The sequence below is a fragment of the Mustela nivalis genome, assembly GCF_964662115.1.
Source record: "Mustela nivalis genome assembly, chromosome: 8".
NCBI classification, from domain to species: domain Eukaryota; kingdom Metazoa; phylum Chordata; class Mammalia; order Carnivora; family Mustelidae; genus Mustela; species Mustela nivalis.
In genome coordinates, this window is record NC_139027.1 from 74,705,495 (window position 1) to 74,729,002 (window position 23,508).

The following is a 23,508-nucleotide window of genomic DNA, read 5'->3' on the forward strand; positions in this document are numbered from 1 at the left end:
AGGGTCTGGCCATGCTTGCAGGGGTCTGGTGTGGGGGATGATGAGGGACTCCTGTTTTCTACGCCATGCCGCTAAAGGAGGCTGTCTCTCAGCAGCTCTCAGAAGGTCAGGTGGGGATGCTGAGGTGCTCCGCAGAAAGGGATCAAGGCTAAAGGGAGACAGGGTCCTGGCGGGCCCCGTGCTGGTTAATGTCAGGTCTTCCTGATCAAAAATGGATCAGGGATGGTTGGCCCCTCCCTGGGTTGCCAGATAAAATACAAACATTGCATGGGGTGTGGTTGCGGGGTAGGGGGGTCAGACATATGGTAAGAAATTGACTCTTTGTTTATCCATAAGAAATCACATTTAACTGGGCATTCTATATTTTTCCTGGCTAAATCTGGCAATCCTGTCTCCCCCTCCACCTGAATTTCTTCTCTGCGTAATAGTTTTATTGAACTACAGCCTACAAGCAAAACAGAACCCAGCTCATAGGCACGTGGCTCAGCGGATGGCCACAAGGGGAACACGTGTGAAACCAGCACTTAGAGCAAGAAAGGCAACAGGAGCAGAACCTGCTGGTCCCCCCAGCCATTACTACTACCCAGGCTGCCAACAGCTGCTCTTTGGCCATTTTTGTACTTCATAGGAATTGAATCGTGCACATGTATTCTTTTGAATCAGGCTTCTTTGGCGTGACACTGTGAAGATCATCTGGGACTTTGGGTGTCATTTTAGCTCCCTGTCATTATGAGGAGGATTGAATTGTATCAATAGCGCCCAACCAGGATATGCCTTCTAATGGTGTATTTAAAGTGCACTTCTGTCTTATGTGTGCGTGTGTGTGTGCGCGCGCGCACATGTGCATGCGTAGGTACCGAGGAGGAGGATTGCTAGGTCATGGGGTGAGCACAAGTTCATCTTTTGTTGATCTTGCCAAGCAGTTTCTCGAAGTGGATATACAGTTCGAATTCCCACCGGCTGGATGTGAGCGTCTCTGCGGCCCACACCACCCCCAGTGCATTGTCCCCTTTCTCATGTTCTCCTTTCTGATGTATGGTGGTACTGCCTGCTGGTGCTTTTTTTTCTCTTTTTCATCTGTGGCTTTGCTGATTTTCTTGACAAAGTGCTGAGAACATCAGTAAGGCCTCTGGTTGCGGTACTAGCCTGTCCAGCCCCACAGCGACATTGAGGAGCCCTTCCTACCCCAGTTCCTACCCCAGTTCCCCATTCCTACCCCAGTTGCCTCTGTCATGTGAGGCCTGGGCAGCAGCAGGCCCTGCTCTGGGGAAGTTGCCGTGGACCACCAAGCCTGGAAGTGGCCAGACTGGATCCTGCCTCCCCAAAGTACTTGCTTAGCATTTCCCAGTGCTGCCTGTAGCAGGCTGTTCCCAATGTCCAGTCTTTCAGTTCCTTGTGCCGTCATTCCAGGAACACGGGGGAAAGCAGCTGTGGGCATCGTCTCAGCAGTGCTGTGACCTGAGGGCATGTCTCCTCTGAGGAGCTGGTTCCAGCCCAAGTGTCTTCCTTCAGGTTCCTTCTGTTTCCTCTGGCTTCGGGATCTCTCCTTTGCTTCTGCTGATGGCGGCTCTGATTTCTGATGCAGAAACCAGGGACTGTGACCACATCAAGGTCCAGACCACATCAAGGTCTTCTGCCCGTGGGGAACCACTGTGTATGGAGATGCAAGAGAGACATGACCTTCTTGGTAGAGATGAGCTATGGCACGGAGCTTGGGCAAAGGAGAGGCCCTCAACCTCTCTTCCCATCACCCAGCCTCCTCAATCACTGCCGCCCCAGTGTCATCCTCTGGTCTCCACCCCCCTCCTCTTTTCTCTTTCTGCTCACTCTAGTCCTCAAGGACCTGTGGAAATCAGAGCCCTGAACATGAGCATCTGAAATCCCCATCAGAGGTCTTGAGTCCCAAAGAGAAGAGATACTAGCCCCATGAGTGAATCAGTTAAGACTAGTGCTAGGGGCACCTTCCTTTGGCTCAGGTCATGATTCCAGGGTCCTGGGATTGAGCCCCGCATCTGGCTCTCTGCTCAGTGGGGAGCCTGCTCTCTTTCTCTGCCTGCCTTTCTGCCTACTTGTGATCTCTGTCTGTCAAATAAATAAATAAAATCTTTAAAAAAAAAAAAAAAAAAAAAAAGCTAGTGCTAGACTCAGAAGCCCAGCCCAAACTGACTGAAGCCAAAGGCACTTTATTGGCCCACATGGCCAAATGACCTACTGAATGGTCCAGGGGCTGGGGGCTTCAGGCACAGCAGGCTCTAGGCTCTAGGTATTGTCAGAGCTCTGTCCCTGTCCTCAGTCTCTATTTGCTTCATCCTCCAGGCTCTCCCACAGGGAGGCAGGATGGTCACCAGCAGGTGTAGGATTGCCTCCTGTCAGATAAGTGGCCCTGCTGGACAGGTACACGCTCTGATGATAATTACAACCAGGGCACCTCTAAGTGGCTCAGTCACTCCGACTCTGATGGGCCATGCCTGATTCCTGGGCCCACCCTGGCTGAGCAGCTTCTCTAAAGGAAAGTTGATGCTGGGTGGAAAAAAAAAAAAGACAAAGTTTAGCCCCACTTTCCACTACCCTACCCTAGGTACCTTTTCAGCCTACCCTACGTGGGCTGAAAGATTCTAATGCTGCAAAGGACAGAAAAGGCCAAGATCTTGCAAAAGTAATTGAATGTTCCTTATTTCTGTGTATCCTCAGATAAGCATAGATACTCAGAAAGACCAACTCAGAAGAAAAACACTGCTGAGCCAGCCTCTGGAATTACCAGTGACTTTAATTTTTTTTTCCTTTTGCTCATTTTTCAATTCTACTGTCATGTTTTATTGCTTCTAAAATACATGATAGGGGCGCCTGGGTGGCTCAATGGGTTAAGCCGCTGCCTTCAGCTCAGGTCATGATCTCAGGGTCCTGAGATTGAGGCCCGCATCGGGCTCTCTGCTCAGCAGGGAGCCTGCTTCCTCCTCTCTCTCTGCCTGCCTCTCTGCCTGCTTGTGATCTCTCTCTGTCAAATAAATAAATAAAATCTTTAAAAAATAATAATAATAAAATAAAATAAAATACATGATAAATACTATAAACCAGAAGAACAGGGCAAAGTCCTCCAGACAGCACGCCTCTCCCATGAGGCCCCCGTGTGCGCCTCCAGCCCACTCACTCGCAGAGGGTCCCACCCTTTGTCCTTCTCACTCCTTCCCTCACAGGCAGCTTCGAAGCCAGCTCAGCCTCCTGGTCATTGCCCAGATGCTGGACCAGCAAGAGACGCTTCCTCTCTGGCAAGAGAAGGCCCAGGTGAGTCTTGGCTTCCGCTGCGCAGCATCCCCTCAGCCCAGGAAGTCTGTGGATGAGCAGAGGGCTCCTGCCAAGGCCTGCCTGCTCTTGTGGTTTTTCTCAAAGGTTGGGAGCCTCAGGCCAAGAGAGCCAAGTTGAGGGTGATTTTTTTACTCATTCAGCAATTAATGATTTGTATGCCTACTGTGTGCTAGGCGCTGAGGCTGGAACAGTGAGGGGGTAGCATGTGTTGCTTGTTTTTGCTTTTTTTTTTTTTAGTTGTGGTAAAATATGCATAACAGAACATTTACCGTTTTAACATTTTTTGCTGTTTTTTTTTTAACCATCATGACAATTTTAAGTGCAAAGTTCAACCATTCGAAGTGTCCAGTTCAGTGGCTCTGAGTCCATTCACAATGCTGTGTAGCCATCAACACCACCATATTTTTTTTCACCCTCTCAAGTAAAATCTCCGTACCCATTCAGTGCTAATTCCCATTCTCTCCTTCCCCGTCCCTGCTTATATTACTTCTTATAGGTGGGGGAAAAAACAGTGCAAGTGAAAACAAACCCTATGCCCTTAAAATTACTCACTCCTAGTGCCTCTCCTTTTCCAGTGTTAGACATTCTTGGGGCAGCAAGAAAAGTAGAGCTTTGTCTTCTTTCCCCACCCCCCTTCTCTCCAGAAAGCTCTGACCACAGCCTTTGCAGCTTGGGGCCCTGGGCGCAGCGTGGGTCCCAGCCAGCCAAGGGTAGATGATGGGGAGGCTGAGCATGCTGTCACCCTCTCCCCCTAGAAGCTTCCTGGGATCCCAGAATAGTTGCTGGGTACCACCAGTCCCTCCAACTCAGCAGCACAAGGGGGACAAGGCAGTCCCTGTGAAGGGCTGTGTGTCTCTGCTTGTAGAAGTGTACTTGGGAAACCTGCGTCACCCCTTGCCCAGAGCGCTGAGAGATCGTTCTGGCACATCCTGGGGCAGGCTGGACAATATTGCTGAGTTTGCAGTGCTGGGATTGCAGAGCGGGAGCTCAGAAAGCTGACTGGTTGTGTTGGCTTTTCCTAGTGGGCTTGGCCTGGCTTTTGCCCCTGCTGCCCTCTTTGCCGCAAATACTTTCTCGAAGGACTTAGCCCAGCTGGAGCTTCTTGTCATTCCCGTTCCTGCTGAAATGTCACCTCCATTCAGAGGCCTTTCCTAACCACCCAAGCCAAAGTCCCCGGCACATCACCCTGTATTAAATGGTTTACCTCCTGACATTTTCTTATTTATTGGGTCAGGGTCTGTGTACACACACACACACACACCGGCTGCAGCTCATTGAGTGCAGGGACAAAATCCTTCCTATTCATCACTGCCCGTCTGCACCTAGCACAGTGCCTGACATACAGGGACTCCAGGTGTGCTTGTGGAGTGAATGAGCCTGAGGTTGAGCCCCTGGAGTGTGCGAGAGGAAGTTCCCTCTTCCCTGGGGAGAGGTAGGGGAGGGAGACATAGCAGGCAGACAAGACCGCCTGGTCCCAGAGGGCTCTGGGGGTCAGTGAGCCCCAAGGAGAACAGAGCACGGGGTCAGAGCGAGGGGAAAGGCCAGAGTGTCGCTATCAGGAAAGGCAGGGCCGGCTGCAGGTGGAGGGTCGGGACGGCTGCCCCGCTGCAGTGTTTGGCGGCCACCAGAGAGGGGCTCAAGCATCAGGGCCTGGGAGCTCCCAGCTTCTGGGGCCCAGCCCTGCCTAGCTCCAGGGCTCTCCAGCCATACTAGTCACCCGCATGCCCACCGCACCCATCTATTCAGGAGAGCCCAACTAAGCATCGCCTGTGTGCCCGGCTCAATGCCAGGCTCTGCATCCAGGACCAGGCCTCCGAAGACAGGGTGTGAGCAAGGTGGGCTGAGGTTGCAGTGACTAACACTGCCCGAGGGCAGTGAAGTGGCTTCCAGAGAAGGTGTCCTGAGCCAGGTCTAGGAGGCTGAGTCAGTGCCTGTGTTGCCCAGAGGAGAGTCTGCTGGGGGCCGATGCACGCCGTGCATGGCTGCAGCAGCCTCCTGGGGCTCTGGGAGAAGAAGGACCAGCCGGGGCCTGTCTGCGACCCTCCCTGTGTGCTTCCCCCATCTCCACTGTGGGCTTGGGGCTGCTGCCAGCACCTCCCAGGTCTCTGGGCTGTAGGGAGTCCGCTTTCCAGTCTGGCCTGTCAGATGGATATTCGCCTTCTGAGGGCCACCACTGTGGCCCCAATAGCCACCCACGTGAAAGCCCACAACGCCCCCTCTCCCAGCTTCTCTATGCGGCCTGCCCTGCCCACGCCACTGCTCTTCCCAGTCCTTGTTGTGGGCCAGCCCTGCTCTCCCTGCGCACAGCTCTGTGCCCTGACCTCCCTGTTTGTATCACATTCCAACCGAAGTGGTGGGAGCTAACATTCTGCCTAGCATGGGCTGTGTGCCGGGGCTGTTCTCAGAGCTTACCTCTCATAGCAGTCCCCAGCAGTGAGGACTGTTACCATCAGACATTTTTCACAGATGGGGAAACTGAGGCAGGCGCTGTTAGGAAACTTCTCAGGGTCATACGGCAGGAAAGCCGTGGAGCTAGGATTCAACTGCAGGGCCCTTGGGCGTCTCTGCAACTTCAGCCCCTTCCTCTGCTCTCACTATGGTGAGCCCAGACCATGCCGGCCACTTCCTGCTGAAGGTGCCCTGCTAGTCCCTTGAGCTTTATTCCAAAGTGGCGGCTAGAAGGACAGGGGCTGCGGTTTCTACTTCCTTCATTGATGTGTAAATACTTGATAAACCTTATCAATTGATTGACTATGAAGGGGACCCCAGGGATTGAGAATTGACTCGTCTAGGAGAGGTTCTGGGGTGAGTGCCTGGGCAGAGGCCTCTCAGGACACACCGCTGGGCAGGAGGAGTCCCTGACCCTTGGATGGCTTGGCTCTGTCTCAGGCTGAAGTCAGAGGCCCTACCAGCAAGAGCTAAAGAACTAGAATTTAAGGAATGAGACTTCTGTAGGTGGTCAGGATACAAGCCCCTCCCCACAAGGCCCGCATTTTCCAGGAAAGCCTTGGGTCAGGCCGCTTGCTGTTGTCCTTGGGAATCCTGGCAATATCCCAAAAACAGTAGGGTTTTAGCTTCATGCACCAATGTGCTCTAGACCCTACTCAGAGCACTGAAGATACAGTTCTGAACAGAAATTAGTCCCTGCCTTGTGAAATTCAGTCTAGGGGCAGACGGACAGACACAGGCGCCAAGAAAAAAGTAAATGTTTGCCATACCAGATGATGATAAGGGCTCTGGAGCAAAATAAAGCCAGATAAAGAGGAGAGGGAATGTTGGGAGATGGAGACATTTGTGCACAGAACTAAAAAAGTCAGGCAGGTTTCTCAGGAGAATAGCAAGTGGGCAGATAGAGTTCTTTTAGGTTGGAGGAAAAACAGAAGCCACTGTGGCTGGCAGAAGACTGAGGATGGAGTAGTAGAAGTTGAGGTCAGACAAGTAAGTGGGGACTCAATCCACCAGCATCTCTGGGCCATGATAGTGGCTTTGTGTTCATGCCAAAGTGGAGAGCCACTGGGAAGTTTTGATAAGAGAAACAAAATCTAATTTATAGAATTATTTATTTATTTATTTATTTATTTTTAAGATTTTATTTATTTATTTGACAGAGATCACAAGTAAGCCGAGAGGCAGGCAGAGAGGGAGGAGAGAAGCAGGCTCCCTGCTGAGCAGAGAGCCTGATGCGGGACTCGATCCCAGGACCCTGAGATCATGACCTGAGCTGAAGGCAGAGGCTTAACCCACTGAGCCACCCAGGCACCCTAATTTATAGAATTTTTTTAAAAGATTTTATTTGGGGCGCCTGGGTGGCTCAGTGGGTTAAAGCCTCTGCCTTTTCCGCTTGGGTCATGATCCCAGGATCCTGGGATCGAGCCCCATGTCGGTCGGGCTCTCTGCTCCGCAGGGAGCCTGCTTCCGCCCCTCTCTCTCTCTGCCTGCCTCTCTGCCTACTTGTGATTTCTCTCCCTCTGTCAAATAAGTAAAATCTTTTGAAAAAAAAAAAAAAAGATTTTATTTATTTGGGGTGTCTGGGTGGCTGAGTCATTAAGCGTCTGCCTTTGGCTCAGGTCATGATCCCAGGGTCCTGGGATTGAGCCCCAGGGCTCCCTGTTTCTCCCTCTCCCACTTCCCCTGCTTGTGTCACCTCTCTTGCAGTCTCTCTCTCTTTGTCAAATAATCTTAAAAAAAAATTTTAGGGGCACCTGGGTGGCTCAGTGTGTTAAAGTCTCTGCCTTCAGCTCAGGTCATGATTTCAAGGTCCTGGGATCAAGCCCCGTGCCGGGCTTCTGCTCAGCAGGGAGCCTGCTTCCTTCTCTCTCTCTGCCTGTTTCTCTGCCTACTTGTGATCTCTGTCAAATGAATTAAAAAAAAAATTATTTGTTTATTTGACAGAGAGAAAGGGAGTACAAGCAGGCAGAGCAGCAGGTAAAGGGGGACGGAGAGCCAGGCTCCCTACCAACCAGGGCGCCTACGCAAGACTCCACCCTAGGACCCTGTGATCATGACCTGGGCCAAAGGCAGACGCTTAATCAACTGAGCCACCAAGGTGCCTCTAATTTATAGAGTGTTTTTAAATTACTCTGGTGACATGTTGGGCTTAGGCGATTGCAATAATTCTGGTAAGAGATGACAATTGTTTGGCCTGGGGAGATAGCGGAGAAGGTGGTGAGAAGTGGTTGGACTCTAGGTGTGTTTCCCAAGCAGCCAGTGGGACAGGAGATGTGAGAGGAGGGAGACCAGGAGGGCTCTAGGACCAATGCAGCTTGGCAGGATGGAGAAGCCCTTTACCAAGATCAGCAGGACACAGGTGGATCAGGTTTGGAGACCAGCTGGGAGTTTGCTGCTTATCCCAGGCCACCTCTTGCAACATAGCAAACCTCCTTTGTCAAGCCATGGCTTCCAGTTTGGAGTTGGGAAGACATGGGCTTTAAATGGCCGAAGTGCAGGGGAAGAGGGTGTGCATCTCCTAGGGAGAGGCAGTCTTGCCCTGCCCTGCATTCATTCACGGAACAAAGGCTTATGAAACATACACCATGTGCCGGGGGCTGGGTTTGACCCCCCCAGGACTGCAGGAGAACAAAACTGCCCTCTTGGGCCTTACGTTCTAGGGAGGGAATGGGGACAGTAAGAAACATAGTAAACAAGTAAATTACAGAATGCCTCAGGAAGTGGTAAATGTGGTGGACGCAGAAGTCCAAAAGGGGGCAAGGGAATTAGCAGGTGTGGGTGGCATGGGCAGCAATGTAGACCTGAGGGCCTGGGGCTGGTCGGTGGACAGGGGCAGCTACGTGCATCTGGTCAGAAGGCCCGGTCGGGGTGTGGGCTCCAGGGGACAGTGGGGCTGCTTGAGCCTCACAGACACTTAAGATCCTGGCCTTCTGGGACACCTGGGTAGCTCAGTTGGTTAGGTGTCTGCCTTTCAGCTCAGGTTGTAATCCCAGGTTCCTGGGTTCGAGTCCCAAATTGGGCTCCTTGCTCAGCAAGGAGCCTCCTTCTCCCTCTGCTTGCTGCTCTCCCTGCTTGCACATTCGCTCTCTCTCTGACAGAAAAAAATCTTAAAAAAAAAAAAAAGGAAGAAGAAGAAATCCTGCCCTTCTCCACTAGGCAGATAGAAACACTACTGGGGCCTGAGCACAGGAGTGACCAGCCATGTATGTGGCCAGCCGCCTGGCTGGAACTCTCTGGCCTTCTCCTGCCTGCCGGGCAGACAGAACCAGTGGAGGCCTGCCTTCTTGAGTGATCCTTCACCACTTGCCTGGAGGTGTCTGTCCTAATGGGCTGAGTGTTTGCAGAGACAGCTCCCAGCGGTGGGGGGGAGGTGGGGAGGTGCGATGTCAGGCCCTGGCCCTCCCTGCTGGGATGCACACTGTCCAAATAAGCCCTGGTCCGGTGGCGGGGGGCGTGGCTGCCAGAACTGGAAACAAAGGAGAGTGAGCGATCAAGGCGGCAGCTTGCTGCGCAGGGCCCGCTGAAGCTGTTTTCATGGAGAGGAAAAACAGGGGAGCTAGCCGAGCCAGCGAGCTGCTGTTGCAGCCCCGCCCAGGGCTCCCGTAGCAGGGAGGGTCTAACTGGGGCGAGGCTGCCTGCCTGAGGACAGCTTCTGGGGGCGTGGGCTGCACAGCTGTGATCCCCAAGCAGGCAGGGCCCTTTTGGAAACCATCCTCAGCGTTGCAAGGCCTGAGCGAGATGGCACAGCTCTGGTCTGGGGGAAGCTCCAGATGGTGCCTCTCTTCGCCTGGAACCTTCTCTCTTTCCCTGCCTCCTCCTCTTCCTTACTAAAGGGATCAGACACGAGGCCAAGAAGCCCTGGCCCCCTTCCAGGAGCCGAGGCCCTAGGCCTGACTCCTAGACCTCAGCCCAGCTGCTCTTGTGGGCTGTCTAAGTCTGTGGCCGGCTGAGATGCTGAGCAGGTGTCTTCTCGTGAGTCAGGGAGAGGAAGCCAGGTGTGCCGGGCAAGGCTGGGCTAGAGCAGAGAGCTGGGCTCCGGGGTTGGGCCTAAACCCTTTGGGCCAGCCTACACCTGTTCCATCTAAAAAGATGGTGCGTCTGTGAACTCCGATGTCTCTGCTCCTTCATCTGCATCCCCCACTCTCCCAGGGTGGCAGGTGGGCCCAGAGGCGCCAAGGGCCCACATACTGCCTGCCTCTGTCCTGACCACAAGTTAGCTCCAGGGCAGCTGAAGGGTCCTTGTTGGGGCTGAACCCAGGCTGCACAAACCAGGTGCAGGGGCTGGGCCAGAAGGAGTGGCTTCCTGCAGACAGCGGGACTCCCTTGGGCCCTGTTCCTGGGAGGGGTGGGGGCACTCCCATTTGTTCAGAGAAGGTCAGCAGTTTACATGGGGGGTGGGGGCGGGACAGCTAGCAGATCAAGGAACAACCACACGCAGTGTGCGGCCCTGGTGGGCAGTCCCCATTCCAACAACACAACAAGTAAGGACACTTTTGAGACAATCAGAGAAACCTGAACGTGGTGTTAGAGCATATAAGGAGTTCTTGGTAATTTTGCTGGGCGGGAGAATGATACTGTGACCATGCTGGGGAAAGAAATCCTTATCCCTTTCGGTGAAAAGCTCTTTATGGGTAAAATGATACAGTGTTTGGATTTCCTTTAAAATCCCCTGGAAGGAAAAGGGCGGGGGCGGAGAAATGGGGGCAGACAGAGTGATGGGGAGCAAGCGCAGCCGGCAGGAGAGGGGGCTGGTGGTTCAGAGCCTCTGCTCCTCTGTATGTCTCTCCAAGCCCACAGCAAGTTCAGGGGAGTGAGGGACTCGAGCAATAGCTCGGGGCAGGAAGGGTCTGGCCCTTTCTGGGTGCCTTGATTCTTCCAGGCCTGTGGGCTCCCTCCAGGGAAGTGGATCAAATCCCCAGCCTACAGAGCTCTTCTTGGTTCACTCCTTTAAAGGAAGGCTCAGCCTGTGCCAGGCCACATGTGCAAGCGTGACTCTCCTGTCCTGGGAAGAGGCTGTGCTGTTGTCTCCATTTTGCAGATAGGACCCTAAGGCTCCAAGAAGCCACACAACATACTGGTGAGGGGGGATCCAGGCCATGGTAGCTGGTGGTCTGGCTCCAGAGCCCATGCTCTGACCTACTGGTGCCGGCCAGGTCCCCCAGTATCTCAGCCACCCCTGTATGACAGCATCTCTTCTCCTTCCCAGCTGTTTTTGCTCAGCCAGCTCCTGAGTCTCATGAGGCCATCATCTCTCAGGCAGCATCTGGGCTCTGTGACCTTGCCACCCGGCCAGGAGCAACAGCCAAAGGCCAGTGCTGAGCTAGACCACAAGGTGAGCACCCAGCACCTGCCCGCATCGGCCAGGCTCGAGGGAAGGCAGGGCCGGCCACGCTGCCCGGCCTGCAGGGCCTTCATGCTGCCCGTCCTCCTAAAACCCCAGGGCCTTAAAATTCCAGCAAGCTGCCTCCCTCTGGTGAGAGGAGGTGCTCACCATCCCTGCAGAGCCTGTAATTAGTGCCCTTCATGGAGGCATAGTGGGGCGCTGTGTGCTTGGGCATGCACAGCCCCCTGGCCCTGCTCCGGGGTTGTGCTGCATCCTTTATGGTCTGTTAGGGATGTGTTAGCGTGGGGTGCTCTGTGAGCCACACAGCACAATTTAGAGAGATGCAGGAGGTAAATGCTGCTGAGGGAAGTGGAGCTGGGCGCCTTCTCCCTGTTCCTCGTGGTTGCCACTGAGGCTGAGCCCTTGACCTTTTCCCCCAGTTGTTCCTTTTTTTTTTTTTTTTCTAAGGTTTATTTATTTACTTGATAGAGAGAGCACAAGGGGGGGCAGAGGGGAGGAGCAGAGAAAGAGGGAGAAGCAGGTTCCCTCTGAGCAGAGATCCCAACATGGGGCTGGGGTTTGATCCCAGAACCCTGGGATCTTGACCTGAGCTGACATCAGCCACTTAACTGACAGAGCCACCCAGGCGCCTGTCCTCCAGCCCTCTTAACTGACTTTCCAGACATTGCCCATTTCTCCTGTAAGCCCAGCTCTGGCGGGAGTCAGGGACAAAGAGGTACCCCCGAGCCTGCAGGTCGTGTGGTTTGGAATGGGGAAGACTGTAGACCCTGGGGGTGAAGGTCAAGCAGGGGCAGTGGTGTGGGATGTAGGGGCTTCAAAGTGGGAGCCCCAAGCTTGGCTCTGGGAGGCGAGGAGGGCAGGGGGAGAGGTGTGGATCTCAGTGGGCTCCCCTCTCCCTGGGGCATTGAGGATGAGAAATGGAGATAGAGATCTTTCTAATTTAGGAAAGTAGTTATTCCAAAAGCTCACTTGGAGGTTGGATGTTGACAATCTAGAAGTCCACCCTTTGGGCATTGCTCTGCAAATCAGATAAATGAATTAATTTACTTAATGAACACAAATGAACCATTAAGAAGATATGATAATCCCAGGTGTATGTGCCTCTTTTGGAAAGTGTAGGTAAGGTTATCTTTGAGTTGTGCCTAATGTTAGTGCATTTACGAGACAGCCGCCTGCCTCCCAGGAGAGCCCGAGCCATGTGCATGAACCCATTCTGGTCTCCCAACGACTTCCTGAGAAATGAGCTGGTGCAGAGGCTGCGTTTGGATATTCCAGGGCCTCTAGAAAAGAGATGGGCTTGGTCCATGGGCGGGAAGGGTCTCTCTGAGCAGAATGCAGTGGGCAGGCCCCAGGCTGGACTGAGGGGAGGAAAAAGGAGAGAAAGGAGGGAACAAGGCTTGTAGCTGATCTGCCCAGTGAAGATTGTGCACTTTAAATACTTTGGAGGCTACTCCTGTGACCACACCCAGCAGAGCTGTGACCACCAGGGCACAGACCTCCACTTGGCTCCTTGCTTTTAGGAGCCCATCTGGTAGCAAATGTCTGTTCCACACCCAGGGAAGAGGATTAAGTGGTCTGAGGGTGTCCTTTATTCTGAGCACTGTTCTCAGGCATGTAAAGGAAGCTGTGTCCCCCAGTCAGCTACCATATTGGAAATGACCTCTGTGGCCTGGAAACATGGAGGGTTCAGGGTGGCTTGACAGGGTGTCCCAGAAGCCGAGAATGGGGTCCCCACCCAGGGCAGTGAAGGAGGCACATGAGGCCAAGGCAGTTCTCCAAGGCCTTTGCTGCCTCTCCCGCCCATCTAGGATTGGTTCTGGCCTGACAGGGAGGTAGCCAGGAGCAGAGGAGGGCAAGGGCACTGGCCCGGAGAAGGGGAGAAGGAGGGGCTGGTGCAGGCATGGGGGTCTGCACAGCAGTGGGAAGCGTTCTGTCCCCCTGGGCGGGTGGTGACCAGGCGGGGCCAGGTGGGGCAGATGCCGGGCTCCCACAGCCCAACCCTGCTCCCACCTTGGCCAACTGACTCCTCATTAGGCCAGAGAACGTTTCATCTTCAAAGGAAATCAGGCTACTCACCAGCCAAAAAGAGCAGCGGCGTCACCCGCCCTGTTTTACAGGGAGTGGTGGTCTGCGCTGGGACTGAGCCTTTCATCCCTAGGGCTCAAAGTCTTTGCCTTCCTTCTCTCCAGGGGCAGTGGGGAAACTAAGGCCAGAATGAGCTTGGCCCGAGGCAACCCAGCCTGGAGTAAATTAGGGCTCTCCCAGCCCTTGGGGCGGCTGTGCTGAGCCCCATCCGCCAGGCCCTGCTTACCCCTGTCTGGGAGATTTCCTGTGAGAGGCTGGGTGACAGCCCTCCTCCAGCCCTGAAGATAAACACTTCTGCCAGGCCCCCCTCCCCCTCTGCTCTCCCTACCTCTTCCTTTGCCCCAGGGTGGGGTGGGGTGGGGGGGCTTGGCTCAGTCTCCTCCCTTTCTTAGGAAGGTCCCAGCCTTCCTCCCCTCCCTGGCCTGCCCTCCCTGGGGGCTGGGCGAGCTGCTCTCCCTTGCCCAGAGGTTGACTCTCTCCCCACTGATCCTGTGGCTTTGCAGTTGACCCTTTACTGATGGGTCTTCCCAGCTAGACCGTGGGCACAACAGGGGGGCCTCCCACAGCCCCAGTATATTGGGCACCGGATAAGTGAATGAATGAACACACAGATAAGCACAGTTTGAGTTCCTCTCTCCCTCTCCGAAGTCTCTCCTTCCACTCCATTAGGGCCATCCACTCTCCTTACCCTGTTTCCAGAACCCTCTCCCTCTGCATGCCCTCCAACCAGCCTCTCCGTGTCAGCCCCCTTATCTCTGGAAGTCCTTGTTTTCATGATGGCCATGAGGGTGTATAGTGGAAGCATCTTGTGTTGGAGCATCTTGTGTTGACTTCAGAAGCCTTACCTGCTCACCAGAGAACCAGTTGCAGCTCATTGTTTGCGATTACAGCTGGTGAGATTCCTGCCTGGAAAAGTTCACCACCAAGAACAACAAAAGCAGCGAGCTGGTCTGGCTGCGGGATCGCAGGGGGGCCGGGGGTGGGGGGAGGCTGTGGCGGGGTGGGGGGGCGCCTGGACTAGCTGGCTGTCCCAGCCTGGTCAGAGCACCAAGTGTCCTAGCAAATCACGGCCGCACTTGTGTAGAATCTAAGACTCTGCTTCCTGGCGAGATGAGAAAAACACTTTGGGCATTTTCAAGTGCTTTTGGTAAAGAAATGGTTGCTCAGCCCTTTGGTGGTTGCTGGGGGCCTTGTGCTCGCCTGGTTTGAGCAGGGCTGTCCTGGGGGAGAATAAACGTCTAAGTCAGAGTGAGACGGACCCTTGAGAGTTCAGCTGAGAGAGGTGGAGAGGATGTGTTAATGCAGGAGGCGACTGCAGAGTGGGCGTCCCAGGGCTTCCCTTGGGTCCTTGGATCCTGTTCTGTAAGAGACCAGTGCGACCCTGGGCACCAGGTGGGAGCCTGTCCTTTTGTCGGCCCTGCAGACAAACGTGTTACTGGACATACTTTGCTACCGTCTCCTCAAAGTGCCCCTCTCAGCCTCCCAACCCAGAAACCAGAAGTTGTGGCTTGCATGAATGGTCTTGGGCCAGATTTTGTCCAGTTGCATTCTGCCCAATCTCAGAGTCTCAGCCTATTCACTTTTATTGCTGTTCTTGATGTTTTGGTCTTATTGGACTCACCATTGTATATTCTATTCACCACACTTTCCTGTTGTTACTTGCTTTTCCTCAGGCCGTTTGCTATAATGAAGGAACTTTTTTTGTCCCATGTTTCCCCTCCTGGGGATTCGGAAGGTCTACAGACCCAGGATCTTTACAGTGGGATGGAAGTTTTCCCCCCAGTTTGGTGAAATCTGGGACGTTTGAGGAAGTTAAGCGTCATCTGGGAAGAAAACGGAGCTCCCAAAAGGGGCATACCCAGAGTTGAGGCTGCACTGAGGCACCAGGAGCTGGGTTCCTGTCTCCCTGTCTTCTGGGGCATGTACCCCACATAACCTGCTGAGTGTCCTCATGCGATTACAGCTGGGTCCCATGAGGACACTGTATCTGTGATGGTCTGTCCCCGCCTCCAAGGGGCCAGTGGTGGGACTGAGCCTGGGGACCTCAGGTGGCTCCCATCAGCTTCCTCACCGTGCACACCGAGTGCTCTCTGGCTCTGTGCTTCCAAGGCTTGGGATGGCTTGTGTGTTGGAGAAGTGCGTGTGTAAGGAGTTGGTTTTTATACGGGGGTGGGTGAGTATGCCACGCTTGAGTGATGCTCTGGGGTAAACAGACTCTGTCCTGCTGCATGAACTCCTTTGCACCTCACCCCTGGGTCTCTGCACATCTTCTACAGAGGCTGTGGGCTTGCCACGCACGTATACACACACATGTGTGTGCACATGTGTGAGCACACGTGCATGTGTGTCTGGATGCGAGCATGTATGTCTGTGTACATATGTGTTGTGTGTATCTCTGTATATCTTTGTGGTCTGCCCTTGTGTTAATAGAGCTGACAAACACGTCTGACTGCTTTTGCTCCTGCTGGCCTGCCTCTGCGTCTGGTGACCCTGCCAAGAGCCACTGGAGCGACTGGGGTGTGGTTTGGGAAGTTGTGGGGAGTGGGCAGGGAGGGTGCCCTGAGGCCCTGGCAGCTCTGTGCCTGGCTCTGCCTCTCCCGCAGACACAGCACCAGCAAGGGGACATAGTCCCTCAGGCTTGGCTGGAGTTCAGGCCCCTTGCCCTGTGTTAGCCAGAAGCCCAGGGGGAGCAGGGGCCTTTCCCTCTCCCCGTACCCTCTGCTGTCTCACCTACAAGTGTCTGTCCTCATTTCTTGCCCCTTTCTCCATGGTGTCAGGAGAAACATGCCCACAGGACTGGAGACCTTGGTCAGGGCATGATTAGGTGAGTTGGGAAGAAAGGAACTGGCTTGAAGAAACAGAAAATAGATATTCAGGAATCCTGAGTTCCTCCTCGCCTGTGTTGGGTTCCTCCTTCCTTCCTCCAAATTGAGTAATATCAAACATCTTTTGAAATAAACCTTGAAGAGATGGCCTCTGGGAAGCTGACCCCGAGGGGAGATCCACGCACCAGCCCAGGTCACACCCACCTCGGAGGTCCCCGAGCCTCTTCGGGATGGGTACTTGTGAGCAGCTGAAGGCCACTTACGGCCCAGGCCCAGACCCACTTTGTTTGGGTCCCAGGAACTCTGACTTCTTTGCAAATGTGCAAGAGGGCTTGAAGTGACAGAGTGAAGTTGAGGAGGGCAGGCTTGGGTTCGTTAGGCAGCTTCTGAGCCTGTTCTCAGCCGCAGGCCCAGTGGTCCTGGGATTCTTGGGGTACCTCCCCCAGGCACAGCCCTTGCTCCACGCAGGGTGACTCACCTAGCACTGACACTGGCTGGCCTGACAGTCCATCTCTTCCACCTTTGAGTCCTTCTAGACAACCCTGTGATTATCTTCTTCCCAGTCTTACTTAGGGAAAGGCAATCCTAAGGGTCCGTCTCATCACAACAATCACATTCAGCCCCTCTGTCCGTGGGACCTACTTCATCCCCACTGCTTTTCTCCCACACGTCAAACCACACTACTTGATTCCAGGCAGCAGCCATCTTCCCCAGACATCTTTGCTCCTGATGTTCCTTCTTCCTGGCAATGCCTGGCCTCTCTCCCCTGTCCTTGGATTCCCGTGGTCATTACAGTCTGTTCACCTGACCCATGGCCTGTCCATATGCTGCTTTATGCACCTAAACTGTCGCCTTTGAGGATCGGGTCCAGAGTCTAGCTCAGCAACATCCCACTGCTCCGGCTAAATGGGTGCCCTTGCAGGTACAGCCTTTGGGAGGGACACTTGCCATCTCCCCTGCACCCAGCCCTGCCCAACTTGTCTCTTCTCCCAGGCTATACCTTCTCAGGGACAGCACCTTGTAAGTGCTGCATCTAAGCAGCCTGGGCTCAGCTCCCACCACGAACCTAAGGAGGACCAGGAAAGGTGTGTGAAGTCCCTTACTTATTTCCGCAGTTGGAGGAGCAGTTGCCAGGAAAGTTATGGCCTTCTCAACTACTCTTCTGTTCACTGCCTTTTTGGTCCCTTCTCCCCTGTCTTTGCCAGGACTTTGTAGTAACAGAAGCACAGACACACATCTTGGAAGGTTCTAGAATAGCCCATCAGCCTCAGCTGGACCAGGAACTGAGCATCTCCCAGCTCTCTGCATCTCTTGGCTCTGCCTTTTGGTATATTCCCAGGCAGGCTTTCCCTGCTGGTCCTGAGAAACTCCAGGTTTATGTCCTTCCCTTCACAGCCCTAGCCAGGGGGAAAGAAAGAACTTCTATCCGACAGTCCTAAACAGAATCCCAGAGTTGAGTCTCATTGGCTTGGCTCATCTGTAAGCCAGTCAAATCGGCAGGCATACAGTGGCTGGCCCAGGTCACATGTCTTTCCCCAGGATCAGGATTGAAGTCATTGCCATGGATGGAGTATAGGGGATTGGAGGCTACGACACTCTGACAAAGGAGGGGCCAGGATCCTGGGCACCCAAAAACCATGGTTGCCCATAGCCTGGTCTGCAATCATGGGCAACGGTCCTACTTTCCCATGTCCATGGAAGTATAAGGACTGAGTGCTTTCCAGGGTCTTCCCATGCCAGCACACCAGGAGACAGTTCAGGGAGTGAAAAAGATACAAAAGAGAAGAAGCTATTGCTTTTGAGGAAATGGCCTTTGAGAAAGCCATGACTCTCCACGGGCTCTCCAGCCTCTGGCAGATGCCCGTGTCCTGTGCCCTGGCTGGTTTCAGTGGTTCCATCCAGTACTGGCACCCACATACTGATGTGCTCGTGCGTAGCCCGTCCTAAATTCTCAAACATTTGCACTGAGAATCTGGTTCTTCTCTGGGTGATCAGCAAAGCTGAGCTTCCGGTCCAGATCCCCCTGGGGTCAGGGTCTCTAGTGCCAGCTGGAGGAGCAGGAAGAGCCAGCTAGTCCCTGCTTGTCATCTCCCCTACAACCCCCCCCCCCAGGTCAGCAGGAAGCCAGAAAGGAAGGGTGGGCTGGGTGGAAGCCCTCTAACCAAGGTTTGCCTACAGCCCCTTGTTCCTCCCCCCAGAAGACAGGAATGGGTCAGAAGCCCTGAGATAACCTCCCTGCAGCAGGTCCACAGAACTAAAACCCCTCAGCCTTACTGCCTTTGTCCCAGACCCCTCTCATTCCCACCCCTGCCCCGCTGTGCCAGGGCCTCCTCGTTCCCTCCTCATCCTCAGTACCAAGGGCAGGGACTGGTCCCAAAGCTTAGAAGAGAATGTCTTTGTCTGTCTGGAGTTCAGGGTCTGGAGTGTCTGCACTCATCGTCTGGGGATCTGGAAGCATCGGAGCAGGCGGGCTGGGCCTCCGAGGTCCTGCAGCAGGCCCTGTAGACGCTACCCGCCTGGCTGCCCAGCGGGGACCCCAGAGCCAGCTTTCCAGGCAGCATCTGAGCCAGAAGTCCCGTTTCTGGGCAGACTCTGCCAGCCTGTCTCCCATCACCGTCAGCTGGCCTCATCCGTGCTCCATGTTGAGGGCCCCCTCCATCCCCGTGCCCAAATAGGCACTTCCACTTACAGAATTAAGTGTCTGGCCTTGTAAGCCAGAGGGTAAGTGTGACAGGCCCTCCCTGCCTGTGACATCTTCTCTCCTGCCTCTGTGCTCTGTGCCTTCAGGGACCCTGGGCTAAGGAGAGATGTCATGTCACCCTCTCATTTCCTAATTATCGGTCATGCATCCTTGTCATCTCCTTCTTATAAGCTCTCACTACCGATGACCTGTCCTGGTCCGAGTCTCTTCCGAACTCCACTTTCTTTGGGCCACAGCCCTCTGCTTGCGGCTTTCATACTGGCCCAAGCCAAGGTCAGGGAGTAACCTTGGAGCAGGAGCAGCTTGAGCAAGGGGAGTAGGTCAGGCAGTTTGCCTGTGGGCACAGGGAAGAAATAGCATCCTAGAGATGATGGTAGGGCCACACTCCAGGACCCGTCTAGACGGGATTCACCTAGAAAAATGCATCCCCTCTCATCTTGTGTTCTATGACCATACCAGCTGGACAAGGTTTGGCTCTTTCCACCAGACTGAGGCTCTTGGCCTGGGGCCTCTAAGTAGCCCTACCTCAGGATTACTCATTACTCATTATTGTTGTTGTTTGCCCATCCTGTGGTAGAGTACTGAGACCATGCCCTTGGGGCTCAGGCTTGGGGCCCCACTCCCCGTCCTAGGGGCGCAGCCTCATCCTCTCTCTGTCCGGTGGCTAACAGGCCCTTGAGCCTCTGCTGTGCAGTGCAGAGGGACTTGTTCCTTCTGAAAGAGGGTGTCTCCTGTTAAATCCCCTTTATGGGAAATACACACATACATACACATGCAAACGCATGCGCACACACACGGAACTTGTCAGCCTTAGGGAGAGAGTACAGACATCTGCTTCAGACCTAACCCTTATTGGAGATGGTCATGCAGTCAGGGGATCTCTCCAAGCTCAGCTTCCACATCTGCTCAAAATGAGAATCATTAGGCCTCTCTGGGAGCCCTGCTGGGTCTGGGCCCTGTGAAGTGGTGTAGATTTAAATTTGATTAAAAAAAAAAAAAAGAAAAGAAAAAGAATTTGTGGAGGCCTAGTTCTACCCTTGGGTCTGAAATCTGCCTGGGTAGACAGACTGGGGCTGCTCCAGGCTCCCCCAGAACCAGATTGGTTCTAGAGTTGACCCTCAGCATGTGTGTGTACATCTGTATCCAACAGAAACAAAAACCCACATGAGGCAGGGATGGGACCTATGCAGAATTCTCCCCCTGGGGCCCAGCGTCGGGCGCTCTGGACAGGGCTGAGAGCAGCCCAGCCAGACTGCGATTGAATGTAGGTTCCCCCCGCACCCTCAACCCCAGCAGCCACGCAGTCACACCCCCCCCCCAACCCAGGGCTTGTGAGCATGGACAGATGAAAGCAAAGGAGGCTGCTTTGGGGTCCCTGCATCCCAAGCAGAGGGCTGGCACCCCTAGGCCCTTCAGGGCCAGCATTCTGAGCAGAAGCCCCTTGGCCCCAGCAGCCAGGCTGGGAAGGCCAAGTTTTTCTGGGTGAGTCTCAGTTTTCCCCAGCAGGTGTTCCTGAGTCAGCCTTTGTGTCCCCCTTCCAATCCCCCTCCCAGCAGCTGTCCCAGAGCCTGGCTGAACCTGCTCCCACGGGATGCCCACCCAGCTTGGCAGCTTCCAGGGAAAGGGCTTGGTTTGGACACTTGCCTGGGGCAAGCCTAGATTCTTGGTCATGACCTGAGGTGGGAGAAACCATCGTGTTCCCGCCAGAGGGCCAGAGCGAGTGACTTCCTGGGAGAGCCTCTGCCTCCTCCTTTCTGCCCTATTTTTGTGTAAATAACCCAGGCCACAGCCTGCTCCCTTGGCATTAGCTAGAGGGGAATTTTCTAAAGGGTGAAGTGTCTGGGAAACGTTCACTCTTTTTTCCTTCTGTCTTATGACAAAAGTGCTGCAAATGGAGCCTTGGCTGGTGGTTCCTGGGGTGAGAACTAGCGGGGCCAGGAAAAGGAGACTCTGACCTTCTCCTCCTCCTTCCTGCCTCAGAGGGTGACAAGGCCTATCTCTCATCCTTGTCATCCTTCCTCAGGGGGAGGGCAGGGCTTTTTAAGGCTCTAGACCCAGGAAGAAGGCATCATGCATAGAACTTCCCAGAAAAGTTGGCCTGTTGCACTGTGGGGAGAGACCCAGAAAATGAAAGCTACAGGCCTCGCTGGCGGGGGATCGTCTCATCTTGTCAGCATTGGGTCTAGGCACGTCCCACTTCTCACCCTTACCCTTGGACTCTGCCATTCCCTGAGTTGCTGACTGAGGTTTCCCTGGCTCTCTTTACCATGGGGACTTCCCAAGCCTCCACTGACCCCCAGTGGGGGAAGAGCTGGGCAGCCTGCACTGCTGGGGGCCCATTTCTCAGACAAGATTCTGAATGCCTGAGAAGCATAGCACTCCCCTCCCCAACCCCAAGGAGTGTCTCTGCACTACCCTTTAACCCTGAACCCACACTGACTACTACATCCCCTCCAACACATGACCCTAGGGACTTGGAAGTTGCCTCAGGTGAGGAAAGGGCCACCTTGTTCTTCCAGCTGTGGAGGCAATGGAAGCCGGCAGAGGGAGAGGTCTTGGGCCTCCTCATCTACCAGCCCAGCTGCTGCATGGCCTCCACCCAGCTTCCCTTCCCCATCTTAAAAGGGAAGACAGAGCCCTGTGTCTCTGTGGTGCCAGCCAGGGCAGGAATGGGCTTGCTAAGTTCAGGAGCTGGCCACAGCGTGACTGGAACAGGAAACCCAGCTCCCACAACCTGGCTGTTTACTTTGTGTCCCCAGGAATGGCCACTCTCCCCACTGCTGCTGGTGCTCTGGGCCTTCCTCTCTGAGGAAAGAGGCTCAGGCACAGCCCACTCCTTGCCAGAGCCCCAGGTTCTGCTGATGTCTGCTTCTCGGACCTTCACAAAACAGGGCCGGGGGTGGGGTTCAGAAGAAGCTTTGCGTGCACCCAGTGCCACCATCTGTCCAGCTGTCTGGATGAGAGCAGATGCTCTCTGACCTCAACGCTGGGGCTGTGGGTCTAGGGGAAGGTGGAGGACCGTATGGGCTGGGCACTACCCATGCCATGTGAAATCTTTTTTCCCCCCAAAACACTACCGTAAAGACTGCTGTCTTTGTAGGGAATCCTGGGCACAGGTGGAACTCTATCCCCCAAGTTGGATCAAAGTCTTGCTTAAAGGGCCTCCCCTCACTTAGGCCCAACTCCAGGGGGTCACCCTTGAGGGCAAGGAAATAAAATGCCCTCAGCCTTCCTTGCAGGTAGTGGGCAAGGTTTTCTTCCCCCTTGGGGAAATACAGCTGATAACTTACGCTCCACAGGGATTAGTTTCAAAGCCACCATTTCCTTCTTGCTATTCCCGCCCCCTCTCCCCAAAAACACACATTCAGAATAGTTTCCCTGGGATTTTCCCCCTGGATTCAATGATGGGAATCAGCATTAAGAATGAAGTTGTGAAACCCGTCCTTGTGGACTCAAGTAGTCCCTAGTTCTGCTGCTTTTTTTCTCAGTAAATCCCCACTGCACGAATTTTCCTCCAGGGCGTTCCTCAGATCCTGGACCCATCTTCACCTCGCCTCCCACTTAGGAAGATAGATTCTGCCCTGGGCTGGGGGTGGAGGGGGAGGCAGGGGGGCGGGGAAAAGGGGTGCCTAAGACCACCCCCCACCCCCACCCCAACACAGAGACTGGCCTCTGTACCAGTCCCAGGGTGGCTCCGATGTCCCTTTTAGCCCCAGCACTGGGGCCTCTGAAATGCAAAGATCTCTCAGGCCCTCTCTGCCTCTCCTGGCCTTCCTCTGACAGAGATTGGCTCTGTGGCCCCTGGATATTTTCCTTGGTGTCTCCCGCCACCACCACCACACCTCTCCTCTCACAAGCAGCTTGCTCAGTACCTTCTCAAGCAGGGGCCTGGGTCCTGAGAGTGCAGCTCCTTCTCAGGGTCACATGTCTGTCTCCCTTGCCCCACACCCACCCCAAACCCAAGAGACTCAGGCAATTGTAACTGGTATTGTCTCATTTTAAATTAACTTTAATTGTATTCAGATTATAGGAGTAAAGCACACACACTGTAGGAAAATAAGCTTAGGAAAGAAATGATGAAGGCTGTCTTACAGTCCTTTCTGTCAGAGACAGCCACATTTTCTTGCTGGTGGTCTTCCATCTCAACTGATTCTGATGCCTCCTGTCGGGGGGGGGGGGCAGTCTGTCCCCCACAGAGCAGCTTCCCTGCTCAAGACCCTTGAACCACCTCCACTGCCCACTGCCCCCACCCTCCGGGGCCAGCCTGGTCCTCAGGGGGCCCCCTCCTTCCGCCCTGCTCCAGCTCAGCTACCTGGTGGCCGGTCCCCCAACGAGCCCTGCCTCTGTTTCTTGCATCAGCCCTAGGATCTGTCTGGTGTTGCAATCTCTGCCCTGCCCCCACCCGCACAGGGCCATCTTCACCTCCAATCCTACTGTTCCTTTGAGGCCTGGGCTAGGCTTAGTCACTTCCTTCCTGAAGCCTTCTGAGCTGCATCCCACCCCCTCCCCGACCAGAAAAATAGAAAAAATATCCTAGAAGGACCCTTTCTCTTTTTGGTCCATGAGGAAGCGGAGAGTGTCAGTATTTGTTGACCAAACGACTGCCTTCCTGAAGTATCTTTTTCTAACATCTAAGTGTTTGTGGCTCTGTCTTAGTCAAGGAACAGTGTCTGGCACACAGGCCTGTGCCTGCTTTATGGGGGCGGCGGGGGCGGTGGGAGCCTTTTGCCAGGGCTGCAGACTGAGAAGGAGTTCTGAATGCTGTGGACCTCCTCAAGACGAGGCCAGCCTGGAGAAGGGGA

The 23,508-nt window shown here is 54.3% G+C and overlaps 1 protein-coding gene across 4 annotated transcripts in view; it reads left to right on the forward strand.

Annotated features, from left to right (window-relative positions):
* FAM178B (family with sequence similarity 178 member B) overlaps positions 1–23,508 on the forward strand; it is an 86,840-nt gene that overhangs the window by 59,328 nt on the left and 4,004 nt on the right. For 2 of the 4 annotated variants that reach the window (XM_082746874.1, XM_082746875.1), the window contains 2 exons: positions 3,195–3,282; positions 10,958–11,083. In XM_082746874.1, coding sequence (XP_082603000.1) covers positions 3,195–3,282; positions 10,958–11,083 — 214 coding nt within the window. Of the gene's footprint in view, positions 1–3,194; positions 3,283–6,717; positions 6,742–9,403; positions 9,724–10,957; positions 11,084–23,508 lie in introns of those variants that run through there. The other 2 variants (XM_082746877.1, XM_082746876.1) reach the window with 2 other exon arrangements.